The following is a 15,548-nucleotide window of genomic DNA, read 5'->3' on the forward strand; positions in this document are numbered from 1 at the left end:
TCTGTGCCATACATTTGTATCAAGCATGTCAGTTTGCATAGAGGTAAAATATCATTGCAGACTGCATATTTAAAAATAAGTGCTCTTAGCCCTTTTGAACAGGAAATACGGCATTCCAGCTCCATTCCCACTGCAATGTAAGAATGGCACCTGAACACTGTCCGCATTATGGTATTATTTTCAGCCATTGTATGTGGCTAGTTGCAAAGGCCTTAATTTAAAGATGCCTATGAGCTTTTTGCTGCTGGACCAACAAAATCATTTCTAACCTGGGAAAGATCTAGATTCAAAGTTCACCCCCCCCCCCCCATAAAGCCATAAAACAAAATGGCACACTAGTTTTATTTCAACAGCTGTTTCCCTCATACTCCTAAACTCCCTGCCCTTCCCATAGAAAGCCCAGTAGGCTTGTGTTTTAGTTGTGGGTTTTTTTGTTGTGTTTTTTTGAAAAAAATATTCCACAGGAATAAGGCTTGTTTGTTTGGAACAGATGCTACATGTAAGAATATGGCTGTGGAGTATAATCTTTAATGCCTTTTCCCCTATTGTTTCTTAAGGTGTCGTAACATAATGAAAGTGGCTCAAGCCAAAATTGGAATGATAAAACCAGGTGAAGTCAACATGGAGGATTATGAGGCAAGTAGTATATTTGAAATACCTTCTCTTATATATTGCAAACTAAAATAAACAATTTAAATCCTTTAGTGAAGGTGAGCCACAAAAAGCTATAGCAAATATTTATCCTCTTGTCGGGTATAGTGAATGTTTGATTATCTGAATCTCCAGCATTTACATTTTTCTCTTGCAAGCAGTGCGTTATACTTAAGGAAATGGTAAATAACAGAGTTAACATATTTTTCCATCATTGTGTCTATATAAAGGAGTCATTCTCAAAAATATTGCAAACAGTAATAGCAAGGAATAAAGTTTGGAGTTTATAATATTTCAAATCTTTTTATTCTTTTTATATGCAGTGGTGGCATCAAGAGTACAAAAATTTCAGAGAGACTACAGTATATCTCATGCTGGGATTGGAACTCTTTCAAAAGAAGAAGTAAGGGAATACAAAATTGCTTCCCTAAAACTTGAAAATAAATACTGTCCAAAATTACTGTGTGCATAGCCATACACGTACAGTATATATATGTTGGTCTGTAACCTGTTTATTTATCAAGGGAGAATGACTTTGATTTTTTTAGACCAAGTGGACAACTCTACAGTCAGTTTATTAAATGTATAATTATACATTGAGGGAAGTACCTAATGTGAATTGGGATATTTTTATAGGGTCAAAAGCTCGTTTTCTTGGTCACCTTCTGCTGGAGTCCCAGGCGTCACATTCCTGTGAATATGAAAAACAATCTGCAGTCAAAACCAGAATTGCACACCAAACATGCAATTCAGCACTGAACTAATTGTAATTTACTGCCAACTGTAGCTCCCTTTCTTCTGTGTGTCACCCTACTCTCCTTTGTAAAATGTTGGTTCTTACAGTTGTGGAAATTTTTTAAAAGCATTATTAGTGGAATTTTCTGATTGGAGATAGTTCCACAAGGGGACTGAATTGTGATTGCATTGCTCTGGTATACTTCTGGCATAAATGCTAGTCAAAACCATAGGGTTGGGCTGTTCCCTGGAAATATGTATGACTGATGTTATAAATGTGTGGGGTAAATATGTACACATTGAGACGGACAGGTTGCTCACCTGTAACCATGTTTCTTCGAGTGTACTCTGTGAATTCACACTAATGGAGAAGCTGCGCCTGCGCAGGTTCCGACGGAAACTCTTCCAAGCTGAAGTTCAAATTTTGGCGGTAACCACGCCCCCCTTCCCAAGGGGCATATAAGGCAGCCCCAGGCGCCCGCTCTCCAGTTCCTACGCCGCCAAGGCAACGAGAAAGGGAGAGGTTTGCCAGAGGGGAAGGAAGGGCGGGTTTGTGTGAATTCACAGAGTACACTCGAAGAAACATGGTTACAGGTGAGCAACCTGTCCTTTTTCTTCGTGTACTCTGTGAATGCACACTAATGGAGACTAACACGCTAAGGTCCCGGATGGTGGGACAAGGCAAACTCGACAATCAGTGAATGTCCAAACACATGTTTATTAGGACATAGAAAAAATAACCGTCCCAAGGGACCAGTGCAATAAATTGTCCGAAAGGACCAGTGCAATGCAACATGAGCATCATAGAAGAAGAACATAACATGGAAGGAATTTTTCAATAAACATGATAGAGAAAAATACACAATTGCGTAGTGCATATAAACGCTCTCCCAGGGGAAGAGGGACAAACACATCTTGGTCTTTGGCATATCCGCCAGGGCCAACGAGGCGGTACAAAGCAACAGAGCAACTGCTCAATACAATCATGGGAAAAGAACATATCCCCAGAGGCAGGTATGGGGAAAAAACCCCGTCCAACTTGAAGGAGAGGTATAGAGAGTCACCTGTGGGTGAATATGAAGAGAAAAAACGTCTGAGAGTCAGGAGAGGCAAGATGAGAGTACTGATCTTGCAAAGGCCGAGTCTTTAAGGGCCTTACTGTCCAGCCTGTAGTGAGAGACAAACGTGAGAGGGTTTGACCAGATAGCCGCTTTACATATGGAATCAAGCGGAATACCCCTAAGGAAGGCGGTCGACGCCGAGAGGCCCCTAGTCGACCTCGGGCGGATGGAAGGAGGGGGAGGTCGCTTGGCTAGTTCATAGGCCAACTCAATGGCCTGAGCGATCCAGTGGGACAGTCTTTGGGAAGAGATGGGATTACCCAACTTGTCCTGGGCATAGGCGACAAAGAGTCTTTGTGACTTACGAATGTCCTTAGTACGGTCCCTGTAGAAAAGAAGTGCTCTCCGAACGTCGAGAAGGTGCAGTTTTTGCTCGAGAGGAGAGGAGGGGTTAGAGAAGAAAGCTGGTAAGACAATGTCCTGGTTGAGGTGGAAGGCTGACACCACCTTAGGAAGAAAGGTAATGTCCGGGCGAAGAACAGCGCGGTCATGGTGGAAACGAAGATAAGGCTCGTCGACTCTGAGGGCAGCGAGCTCGGATGGCCGTCGTGCCGACGTGATCGCCACCAGAAAGGCCAGCTTCCAGGAGAGCAGGCGTAGATCGGTCGAGGCAAGCGGTTCGAAGGGAGCAGAAGACAGTTGAGAAAGTACAAGTTCGAGGCTCCAGCCCGGCGTAGGTGGTAGCGACGGCGGGCAGATGTTATTGTAGCCCCGGAGAAAGGTTTTGATGAGGTGGTGAGAAAAAAGAGATGGCTGGCCGTGGCGCTGAAAAGACCAGGAAAGAGCTGCGAGATAAGCTTTTATAGAGGCAAGAGAAAGTTTCTTCTCGACGAGAGTCATGAGGAAGTCGAGGACCACCGATACCGAGGTCGGGAAGGTGTCGACGTTACGGGATCGAAGGAAGGCATGAAAGCGAGAGAGTTTGTAGGAATAAGCCTTGGTAGTAGACGGCTTATGGGCTGCCCGCAGGACGTCTTGCAGATTCTGCGGAAGAGAGGCTAGGTAAGAATCCTCCATGCAGTGAGATGAAGGGAAGAAAGGTCCGGGTGAAGAATTTTGCCGTCCTCCCGTGAGAGAAGGTGCGGCGAGAGAGGCAGAGGGTGAAACGATCCTCTGGAGAGGCGAAGAAGGGCTGGATACCACGGTTGGCGGGGCCAGGCCGGAGCTATGAGAATCGCCGTGACCGAGATCGAGAGAAGTTTTTCGAGAACTTTCGGTATGAGGGGAATCGGTGGAAAAAGATAAAGCATCTCCGCCGACCAGTCCAGAAGAAAGGCATCCCCTAGGCAGCCGGGGAAAGAGTTCGGGGGGAGCCTCGCTCCGTAGCGGGGTAGCTGAGCGTTGTGGGGAGACGCGAAGAGATCCAGAGTAGGGCGCCCCCAGAGGCGGAACAGACCGTCGAGGACCTCGGGATTGAGCTTCCATTCGTGAGAGGAAGAAGTCATCCTGCTGAGGGCATCCGCTAAGCCGTTTTGGGCGCCCGGTAGGTGGATTGCAGAGATCTGTACGCCGTGGGCTATGCACCAGATCCAGAGACGAGAGGAGAGGAGCATCAGTTTCCTCGAACCCGTACCACCCTGTTTGTTGATGTAGAATACTGCTACTAGATTGTCCGATTGAATGAGGATGGACTTGTGGCGGATGAGGGGGGAGAATGCTTTTAGGGCTTTGAGAATGGCGAGAAGTTCGAGGAAGTTTATGTGGTTGGCCCTCTCTGACGGGGACCAAAGATTTTGAACCGTTAGACCGTTCATGTGGGCTCCCCAAGCGTAGGTGGAGGAGTCTGTGGTTATGGTTAGCGATGGCGGGGCTGGATGGAAGGGAAGGCCCTTGCACACGTTTTGGTGAGACATCCACCATGAGAGAGACTGGCGGACGGACGACGGTACCGACAGGTATCTGGAGTTGTGGTGGTGGAACGGTTTGAAAGTGTCTATAAACCACCTTTGCAGGGTCCGAAGGCGCAGCCTGGCAAACGGGGTCGTGAGAACCGTGGAGGCCATGTGGCCTAGAAGGACCTGAATGACACGGGCTCTGACCCTCCGGGTAGATCGACAAAGGGCGATATGGTGGCGGAGAGCCAGGAATCTGTCGAACGGAAGTGACACAGTCTCTGCGACGGAGTCGAAGAGGGCCCCGATGAACCGGATTCGGGTTGACGGGGAGAGATTTGACTTCTCGGAATTGAGTTGGAGGCCGAGAGATTTTAGAAGACGCAGCGTGAAAGAGACGTGATTTTGGAGAAGAACCGGGTCGGGCCCGACGAGAAGCCAGTCGTCCAGATAAGGAAAGACCGTGATGCCATGTAGCCTGAGGTGGGCCGCTACGGCGGCGACAACCTTGGTGAAGACCCTCGGGGCCGTGACGAGACCGAAGGGCAAAACGGTAAACTGGTAGGTTTGGTCGAGAACTTTGAAGCATAGGAACCGTCTGTGCGCCTCTCGTATTGCCACGTGGAAGTAGGCGTCTCGTAAGTCTATGGAGGCAAAGTAGTCTCCCCGCTGCAGCATCGGGAGGATAGAGGCAATAGAGACCATCCTGAATTTGGAGGGGCGAATGAATATATTGAGTGCCCTTAAGTCCAGAATCGGGCGTAGCCCGCCTCCTCTTTTCGGGACTGTAAAGTATCTGGAGAAGAAACTTAAAGGGTCCAGTTCGGGAGGGGAGGGACGGATAGCGCCTTTGGCCAGTAGCGCTTCGACTTCGGCCAGTATCTCTGGGGAAGGGTTTGAGTGGAGAACGTGACCTGTAGGAGGGAGGTCCATGAACTCTAAGGCGTAGCCGTCTTGGACAATGCGGAGAACCCATGCATCTGAAGTAATAGAGTCCCATTGATTGTAGAAAGGGGCTAGTCGGTCTGCAAAGATACCGAAGGGACGAGGCAGCGTGGGCTCTACAACGGTAGCGGGCGAGGAGCTTTGGCAGGGGTTGGCGTCAGGTACGCCGATTAGGCTGCGGAGGAGCAGGGGTGGATCGACCGCGTTGCTTTTGCGGATGGGGTCCCCGGCGAGGTTGGTGATGGGCTTGATTGTTCGAGCCCGAAGGCCGCCTGAAAGAATGGTGTCTGAAAGATTGCGGCGGGAAACGGCGGGAACGGTGCGGGAACCAGCGAGTGCGCTGAGGTTGAGGTTGGTCGCCACATTTAGACGCAAGAATTTTAAAGTCATGATTAGACTTGAGTTTGTCATCGGTACCGGCGTGAAACAGTCCGAGCGCGTCAAAGGGAAGGTCCTCAATGACCTGTCTGGAAGATGAGGAGAGACCCGAAGACCTCAGCCAGGCGTGGCGGCGAATGGAAATCGCGTGGGCAATCATTTTACCCGCAGTATCACCTGTATGCTTCGCCATTTGTATTTGGTGGTGAGCGAGCGAGTCTGCCTCCTGTTGGAGGGTAGTGAGGACGGAGCGGTCTTCGTCCGACATCTTAGCGAAGAAGGGCTGCGCCTTCTCCCAGATAATTTGTTGGTAGGCACCCATGCAGGCTCCATAATTCGCCATGCGGCAAAGCAAAAGGGCTCCTGAATAAAGTTTTCGACCCACGGCGTCGAAGCGCTTCCCCTCTCTGTCGGCCGGAGTATTCGACTGACGACCTGAGGATTGAGAGGCCTTAACGACCAGGGAGTTAGGGTCGGGATGGTGTTTGAGCCACTCCAGGGTATCATCGTCGGTACGGTACCAAGTCTCGATCCTCTTCGAGGTCGGAGGAATGGAGGAAGGGTTTTTCCAGGAGGCCTGGATAACGTCCAACAGATAAGGCAGAAAGGGGAGTAGCGTGGCCGGCGGAGCTTGGGCCTGCACCCTTTTGAAGACTGGGTCAGACACTGCTTTGGAGGTTTGCTTGATCTCCAAACCCAGGGCGTCGGCCATCCTGACCATTTGCTCAGCGAAAGCACGAACATTGTCAGTAGGAGAAGGCGGGTCCGCCTCATACGCGTCGTGGGGGGGAGAGAGGTCGAGACCGAGAGAGACCACCGAGGCCGAGAGGACAGAGTCTGGGCGGTCGACATCAACATCTTCCTCCTCAGCCCCTTGGGGGGACTGAGGGGGAGAAGACAGCACAGTCTCGGGAGGAGGCAAGGCCTCGCGGGAAGAGAGGGCCGGAGGCCGAAGGTCCTTAGAGGCTGAGGCCTGGGCTGCCCGAGCCAGGCGAGCCGTTTGTCTGCCACGCTCCGGTGTCGAGGTGGGAGGGAAGAGCTGTTGGCGCGACGAGCGAGGCGGCGCAAGGGGCTCCGGCACCGGCACCCTGACCACCGTTTGGGTAGAGTGGTGGGGTGAGTCCTGCAGCTCCCCATCAGACAGGGGGTGCAATGGAGACTGAGAAACATCTCTAGGCCTCTGGGCTGGTACAATAGGAGAAGACCTTCTCGAGGAAGTTGTCGAGGAAGATGGCGGGTCTTTCTTTGAGGAGGCCGAGGAGGAGGAGCGCTGAGTTAGCCGTTTCTTCGCCGGCGGTTGCTTGGATGCAACCCTCAAGGACTTGCCAGGTGTGGGAGGAACCACAGCTGAGTCGGATTGCGCTCGACGAGACTCCTCGTGAGCCCTTTTAAAGGCTATTTTGATAGCAGAGGAGGACGGAGGGGAACCGATACGAGAGCGGATCGAGGTCACCGAAGCCAGAGAGCTCGACGTCGAGGAAGGTCCCACCTTTCCGGAGCGGGTCGACACGGTCGCCGTCGTCACAGTACACGGTGGTTTGACCGGTTTAGCGGCCCTGGAGGTCTTGGACGCTCTGGACGAGACCGAGGAAGCCTTGGCTGCCGGAGGCTTAGTTGGTGGCGCCGACATAGCTCTCAAAGCTGAGGACGCCGACGTACTCGATGTCGACGGAGTCGGTTCTGGCGCGAGAGATTTTTCGTAGAGCGCCGCTCTAAGCCTAGCGGCTCTGTTCTTTCTGGCCTGAGCCGTGAGAGCTAGGCAAAAACGGCAGGTACTGACCACATGAGCCTCGCCAAGACAGAAGAGGCACTTGGCGTGGCCGTCCGAGTCAGGAATTTTAGCAGCACACTGCGTGCAACGCTTGAAACGAGTAGTAGACATGCGAAGAGTCCGAAGTGAACCTTGCGGCGGAAAAAAAGGAACTGGAGAGCGGGCGCCTGGGGCTGCCTTATATGCCCCTTGGGAAGGGGGGCGTGGTTACCGCCAAAATTTGAACTTCAGCTTGGAAGAGTTTCCGTCGGAACCTGCGCAGGCGCAGCTTCTCCATTAGTGTGCATTCACAGAGTACACGAAGAAAAAAGAAAGTATGCCATATGGTTTTAAGGTTAGACCATAAGGCATCAACTGTAGCTATTCTACATTCTAATGTTCTGCAAAAATATTTTGCATTTTTGTTTGTGTGCTAGTTTTCAAGAAGCCTTGCTGTACCTCATCTTTGCTTATCATAAAAACAAAGAGCTGTCATCAAGAGGCTTGTATAGAGGGCATGATGAAGAACTGATATCCCATTACAGAAGGGAGTGCTTATTAGTAAGTGGAATGCAAATGTCACCTTTCTAACTTTGTAACCATTTGTTTTTCATGGTTCATATAGTGTGCAATATAACTATTCCAAAGTGGCATTATAATTTATTAATCGGATGAATGGATGAATAAATAGATACATGCATACATATGCTAATACGCTTTCCCATCCCAGCAAGCCAAAGTTTTGAGGAATATTAGTTGGTTATAATAGGGATGGGGTGTTTATGTGTGTATGTGTATTAAGCAATCACATGATTATGAAAGTCACCCTTTTTCTCAGGAATTTCTTCACAGGTTGCACTTTTAGAATCCCATTTGGAAAATGGGTTCAGTGTGGACACTGTAAGTACTGACATTTTTTTGTATTTTCTCTTGACATTGCATGAAGAAGTTAAATGAGTGTGCTGCCGCACAGTTTGAATCTGGAGATGACAATGAAGTAAATAAGGGTCTAGAAATTATGAATGAACTTATTGTCCCATGTCTGCCTTTATTGTTGGTGGATGAAACAGAGGAAAAGGATATTGTTGCTGTTGAAGATATGAGAAATCGATGGTGCTCATATCTTGGACAAGAAATGGAGCGTAAGTCACTTGGTTGCTTTTGTACATGTAATCATAATATGATCAAAAACAAGAAATATTAATTAGTTGCATTATCTCTATTTTATCATAAATAAAATGGAATGTTAAGACTGGTACAACACTGCACGGAAAAGGATATATCTGTAGTGATACATATGATAAGAGGATTGCAGTTGAAAATCACATTTTCAGGTTCAGATTGTAAAGTTTGATGAGCTGATTATTATTCATAATAATAAAAGTAATGCCTGTTCTCATTGTTTTTTATGCCATTACAGTAGAGTCTCACTTATCCAACATTCTGGATTATCCAACGCATTTTTGTAGTCAATATTTTCAATGCATTGTGATATTTTGGTGCTAAATTCATAAATACAGTAATTACTACAAAGCATTAATGTGTAATGAACTACTTTTTCTGTCAAATTTGTTGTATAACATGATGTTTTGGTGCTTAATTTATAAAATCATAACCTATTTTGATGTTTAATAGGCTTTTTCTTAACCTCTCCTTATTATCCAACATATTCGCTTATCCAACGTTCTGCCGGCCCATTTATGTTGGATAAGTGAGACTCTACTGTACCATCATGTTCTTTGTGAGACAGTAGTTACATGTGCTTCTTTTGGATATGACGATATATGAGTCTGTTCTTTGGATTCAGCTTTTAGTGCTCTGTTCAAAAAGTTATATTAATTTATTTATTTGGATTACCTTTATGAATTTCTGATTGGATTCTGCCATTCACTTTTCATATGCCAACTATGAATTGGATGTAAATTATACAAACATATTCATGAAGCCAAACATTTTTGTTCCTACATTCTCTGTATCCTTTTTTCCAGAATGATTCTGATTATTGTTGGAAATTAGAAATATTTTCACACTCTAGCTCTTTTCATTTACAACAGCAACTCCAACCATTATCATAGACTAGCAACTCCGCTGCAGCTGCATCTAAGTTCAATTGTAATAGCCTTCTTGGCAGGGGGTTGGACTGGATGGCCCATGAGGTCTCTTCCAACTCTACTATTCTATAATTCTATGATTCTATCTACAGTTATATATGGCAATAGCCAGTCAAATCTAACTTTCCATGGGAGAGGAGTTATTTTGTGGACATTAGTGGGGGTAGTAAAAGTTGTTTTTCATTAGTTGACAAAATAAGCAGTTAATTATCACTCTGGATCACTCTGGTGATCACTTAGCAGCTGCATGGTGGGCCAGAGCGGGTGGGTGGACCAGAAGGGAGAGGGTCCTCCCCAAGTCCCCACCCTGCCCTTTCCTCTCCTTCCTCTCCTTTTTTGGAAGCAGAGAGTGAAGGAAAGACGGGAAACATTTGGATCCCAAAGGGTTAGCCTTGGCCAGGATGAGATGGTGGACAGGAGAGAAAAAGTGTATCCATTAGACCCCGTATTGCCTAGAATCCTAGAGGTGGAGGAGACCCCCAAGGTCATCCAGACCAACCCCCTGCCATGCAAGAAGGCACAATAAAAGCACTCCTGATAGCAGCCTCTGCGGAAAAGCCTCCAGAGAAAGAGACTTCACAACACTTTGAGGCAGTCTATACCACTCTCCCAACAGTTCTTATTCTCAGGAAGTTCTTCCTAGTCTTTTAAGTAGAATCTTTCCCTTCATTTGAAACCATTGCTTCCTTGCGCCCTGGTCTGTTTTTCCCCTCCTACTCAATGGGACACCCTTTTAAATCATGAAACATGGTTCTCATGTTCCCTCTCTACCTTCTCTTCTCCCAGCTAAACATCCCCCCAGAAGGAAAGGAGGGAAGGATAAAGAGAAAGAAGGAATGGGGAGAGGAAGAGTAGGATGGGAGGGAGGAAGGGAGGGGGGAGGGAGGGAGGGAAAGACAAAAGGGAAGGAAGGAGGAAGGGGGTGGGAAGGAGGGAGGAAAGGAAGAAAGAATGAAAGGTGGAAAGAATGGAAGGAGGGAGGGAAGGAGGAAGGAAAGAAAGAAGGAAGGGAAGGACGGTGAAAGAGAGGAGGGCCTGAGAAAAGAGCCCCCAGGCCTGGCTTTGGCCACACCTCTGGAGGCTGAGATAAGACCAAAGAAGGCTAGGGTGACCTCAGAACACACACCAGCACCCTTTAAAAGATAGATATGGTTTCAGCAAGAAAGTTGTAGTTACAGAGAATCACAGACTGCAAAGGGATCACAGCAGCCACCTGATTTAATCTTATGGCATAAGGAATCCATAACTGACATACTCTGGATAAATCTTTGTCCAACTTCTAAAGGAGAGTTTGTTTAAGGAGTCTTATTTCTTTGTTCAACAGGAACATGTTATTTAGATGGAATCCATTTTCTTGTGATTAGAATACATTTGTTCACACCCTAGTTTGGGAACAACAGAAAATCAGCTTGATCCGTTTTCTGCATCAGAGTTACTCAAGAGTGGTGGCCTGTACAAGCCATTGGTTCCTAATCCACACCCATTTTCCAAATAAAGAAGGTGGTAGCCAGTGAGCACAAATATGTGGCTGGTTTCTGGCCTACTGGGGAAACAACACCTGTAAGTCTACCACATCAGATAGTTGAAGAAAAACTGTACCAAATGACATGCCTTCAGATAGGTAAAATAGCTGTGACATTCCCACACTGTTCAGTGATAACTCAAATATATCGAGTTAATTGTAAATAATTATTTTGTTTCATTTTATTTTCACAGCTAACTTGCAAGAAAAGCTAACAGACTTCCTGCCAAAATTATTAGATTGTTCAACAGAAATTAAAGGTTTCAATGACCCACCAAAGTTACCTTCTTATTCCACCCATGAACTGTGCGAGCGATTTGCCCGAATCATGTTGTCACTCAGTCGAACTCCAGCTGATGGAAGATAAACTCTAAAGACCTTCCTTAAGCACACTGTATAAACTTTTTTTAGTACTTTAACCCTCGCCTTCCTGTCATAGGGTTTGCTTGTTGCTGCTATAGTTTTTAACTCTCATTTTAATAACTGCAAGAGAAGAAAAGGGGACTTTTACCGACACTAGCCAGACTGCAGGCAATAAAGCTGAGAATCGCATGGCACTCAGTTTTTGTTATCAGCCAGAACTCATGCAACATTTCAAGTCTGATTTTATTATGGCAAACCTGCTTTTTTGCCACTTACATGTTACAGTATTACTTTGCTTTTATCTTACAATCCTTTTACTTCATCATCAACCACTTTCTCTTCAGTCTGGGACTTTCTGTGACTGCATCAATTTTAAAGTGACCAGTGTAAAATACATGGTACCTGGTAGCTTGTAAATTACATCAAAGAATAAAGAAGTTTTATTTATGGCTACTTTTCTTGTAAATTAACTGTTTATTTGTGAATTATAGATTATAATTTAAATATGGCACTACCTCATGGCAGTACACATTGGGGAGGGAAAAGATGGAGTACAGGCATGTTCTTTCAAGAATTAAAGGATATTTTAAATACCTTGGATACTTGGGAGTTTGCTGGCATATAGAAACCTTCCTTTGGCTCTACTGTAGCATTTTCTTGTTTGGAGATTCTAACATTTATTTCATAACAATTGTAACAGTTCATATTTAATTGCAGAGTACCACATTCCTGCTCTGTCTAGATTCACTGTGCTGGCATAGCCCCTGTAATGTGGTGGCACTGAATAAACTGGCATCTTGGAACCAGCAGATTATGTCTGGCTTCCCTCATTGCTGCTATGTGACCCCAGAAAAACAGAAGCCATTAGCATAGTTCCACCAACAGGATTCTGTCCCTAGAATTTATTATGAATTGTAATGTCCAAGTAGACAACACTACAACTATGCAGGATCATGGCAATGCTAATTAGTCTTGTCAAAATGCTAATTAGTCTTGTCTTCTAGATAACAGTTCAGCTACAGAGTGGGCTGTGCATGGGGATATGCATAGTAGGGTTTAAGCTACATGATCTCTATGTGTCAGTGTTGTAGAATACCCATTACACGATGGATTGATATTGGAAACTGTAATTGTGCAAACAAAAAGGTAGGTTCTTGTCCACTAGGGATTATTTCAGTTTCAAACTATGTGAACTATTCTGCTCTCCACATAGAAATATAGAGAAGCCAAGGAGAGAAGAGAAATGTTCTAAGATACATTTCCACTTTGAAGTTACAAAACATTTTCAAAGTATATTTATCTCATTGATAAAGTATACTCAATTGAGCTGTAAGAGAGTGTTGAAAAAAGTATAAAATCAAAGAATTATATAGAGATTTTGTATGCAATTTTACCAATTCCAGAAATACTACACTTAAATCATTTCAAACTTGTGAATGACATATCACTTAACACTTTGCCATTCTGAATAATGATTTATATGTAGCATTGTACTTTAGACAGTTCAAATATGCATGTTTTTAAAGCCTATTTTGTGATAGATAGGTTTAGAAATATGTTGGATGGAATTTGGTTGGTGTTTTCCATTAAAAAACAATCTGGCCTTTTTCATCTAGAATTATTATTATCATTGGGAAGTAATATGAATTAGAAATGTTGGTATAATGTTTGAAATCACAAACATTATACCAAGTGCATGAAATTATGAAATGTAGAAATGCTTTAAATCTATATTTTTAATATCTAACTGTACCATTGATCATTTACAAAGTCTCATCTTCTAAGGATCAAAGGTGAGATACTGGAGATAACCACCCAAAAGCATGGATTGATATTTTGGATTGAATTTGCATGGACGCTAGCCTTATTCCACCTTAATCCAGTAGACCTACATATCCCATACATCTAAGAGTGGTAGAATGGGAATTTTGTCATGCTAAACCTGTGAGATTGAAAAGTCGGGTATATGTCTGTCATGGACAGAACGCCACAAGATCGAAGATAACAGAGTTTATTGGATTACAGAACTCAAAATGCCCGTAAAATACAAGGGCCAGGCAGTATTAGCCTTTAAAAGCAAAAAGGGGCAAGGAAAAACGTTCAAAAGATAAACCGGATTAAACCGGAGTTTAATCCGGGTAAAAATAAAACAGCTTGCTTCAGCCTGGGGATAAACAAAACAGAAGCCGGGGAACAAAGTGTTCAAAAGAATGCAATTAATTGGCAGCAGATTCCTCTCTGCTGCCAGCACTGTGCTTTGAGTAACTTGAGTCACTCCTCCACACAGCAGGCAAGATTTCCAATACACACAGATCAGCCGAGGATTGAAGCAGTAGAGTAGACCCAGTTCCTTTCCGTAGTTCAAGCCAGAAGCAGACGTTTGTAGATTCACCAAGTCCGAGTAGGGGGAAGTCAAGCCGTGGTCAGTTCAGTCCGAAATCCAAAGCAGGAGATGGCGTCCGTCAAGAAGACGACGGAAGGTCAAAGCTAATGAGATTAAGCACAAGTTTGCACAAACAAAAGCCCACACAATTCCTCCCGCCGTCTGACCCCAAATTCCAAAACAACTTACGTATCAGCACACGAAAACACACCAGTCTTCAGGAAAGCGTCCCACACAGATCCCAAGCGTTCGTCCAGATTACCTTGCCCAACGCAATTTGCAATTGCTCCCAAGCCTCATTTTATGCCAGTTACAAATCCTCATCACTATCAGCTGCCCTCCTTAACCCGGGCGTTTCCTCATCACTTTCCTCATCAGAGCTGGAACACCTCTGACTACGCCCCACAGCATCCCCAGCTGTGGATCCCGTCCCATCCCTCCAGCTTGTCCATGGGTCTAATCCTGAAGGTCCCCATTCATCTTCCATCCCATCATTGCCAGTGGCACCCAATTCCTCCCTCACCCGAGTCCAATCCATCTCATCCTCCTCCGAGCTAACCAGCCCCTCCTCCATTCTCTCCGTAAACCCCTCAAAAGACTCTTCGTCAGATGGTGCTGCAAAGATATCTCGCAGTCTCTTTCTTTCTCGCTCCTCGAGAGTATCTGACTCTCGAGGAGTCTTACGCCCACGTCTGCCAGTAACAGAGCCATGAGGCTCAGTCATAACACTATCCCCTCTCACAAAGGCCTCCTCCCCCGAAGGCGGAGAGGTGGCAGTGATACCCTCCGCTATAGCACCACGACGACTGGAGGTATCTAATTTTAACAGTGAACGATGGAAAACTGGATGGACCTTTAAACTAGACGGTAAACGCAAACGAAACGCAACGGAAGAAATCTTTTTAACGATAGGAAAGGGACCCAAATACCGAGGCGCAAACTTTCCCCCAGCCTGTTTAATATGTTTGGAAGACAACCACACCAAATCCCCTTCTTCCAACTCCTCCCCTGCCTGCCTGCGGCAATCGGCCTGAGTCTTTTGCATTGCCTTAGCTTCCAACAGTAAGCGACGGGCAACATCATGCAACGCAGCCATTTCCGAAGAGCGGTACACAGGGTCAGAAGAGACCACATTGGTCGACGGCGCCACACCTCCCCGTGGGTGAAAACCATACGTTAGCTCAAATGGCGTATGCTGACTAGACGTGTGCACCGCATTGTTGTAAGCGAACTCCGCCACCGGTAGCCACTTCACCCAAGCAGTGGGTTGATCTAAACAAAAACAACGTAAATATTGCTCTATGAGCCTATTAACCCGTTCCGACTGACCATCCGTTTGCGGATGAAACGCTGAAGAAACGTTTAACTTAGTACCTAAGCACTCATGGAAGTGTTTCCAAAAGCGTGACACAAATTGCGGAGCCCTATCCGAAATAATCACCTCGGGAGCTCCGTGCAAACGATAGATGTGCTTAGTAAACAGTAAGGCCAACGTAGGGGCCGCCGGAATGGTTGAACAAGGAATAAAATGAGCCAGTTTGCTAAATAAATCCACCACCACCCAAATACAAGTATAACCCCCAGACTTAGGCAAATCCGAAATAAAATCCATGGAAATGATTTGCTATGGCCTCTCAGGAACAGGTAGAGACGACAACAAACCTCTAGGGCGCCCAACAGGCGTCTTACTCTGCTGGCAAACAGCGCAGCTGTCACAAAAGCGCAGAATGTCTTGCCGCATCTTTGGCCACCAGTAG

General features: G+C 46.0%; 2 protein-coding genes across 7 annotated transcripts in view; one reads left to right on the top strand and one right to left on the bottom strand.

Moving 5' to 3' along the window:
- Positions 1–11,861, top strand: part of usp25 (ubiquitin specific peptidase 25) — an 88,716-nt gene extending 76,855 nt beyond the window's left edge. For all 6 annotated transcript variants that reach the window (XM_062974996.1, XM_062974997.1, XM_062974998.1 and 3 more), the window contains 5 exons: positions 558–636; positions 975–1,054; positions 7,850–7,973; positions 8,359–8,554; positions 11,240–11,861. In XM_062974996.1, coding sequence (XP_062831066.1) covers positions 558–636; positions 975–1,054; positions 7,850–7,973; positions 8,359–8,554; positions 11,240–11,412 — 652 coding nt within the window. In that variant the 3' untranslated portion in view covers positions 11,413–11,861. The remainder of the gene's footprint in view (positions 1–557; positions 637–974; positions 1,055–7,849; positions 7,974–8,358; positions 8,555–11,239) is intronic.
- A 1,542-nt stretch (positions 11,862–13,403) lies between these two features.
- On the bottom strand, positions 13,404–15,085 carry LOC134297431 (uncharacterized). The gene is made up of 2 exons (XM_062975003.1): positions 13,981–15,085; positions 13,404–13,895 (listed from the first exon to the last, which is right to left on the bottom strand). The coding sequence occupies exon 1, from the start codon at positions 14,885–14,887 to the stop codon at positions 14,102–14,104; it is 786 nt and encodes a 261-aa protein (XP_062831073.1). The 5' UTR covers positions 14,888–15,085; the 3' UTR covers positions 13,404–13,895; positions 13,981–14,101.
- Positions 15,086–15,548: the final 463 nt, after the last annotated feature.

The sequence above is a fragment of the Anolis carolinensis genome, chromosome 3 (assembly GCF_035594765.1).
Source record: "Anolis carolinensis isolate JA03-04 chromosome 3, rAnoCar3.1.pri, whole genome shotgun sequence".
Classification (NCBI taxonomy): domain Eukaryota; kingdom Metazoa; phylum Chordata; class Lepidosauria; order Squamata; family Dactyloidae; genus Anolis; species Anolis carolinensis.

Excerpts from the sequence above, each read along its gene's own strand:
- LOC134297431 (XM_062975003.1), bottom strand. The coding sequence starts at position 14,887 with ATGGCTGCGTTGCATGATGTTGCCCGTCGCTTACTGTTGGAAGCTAAG.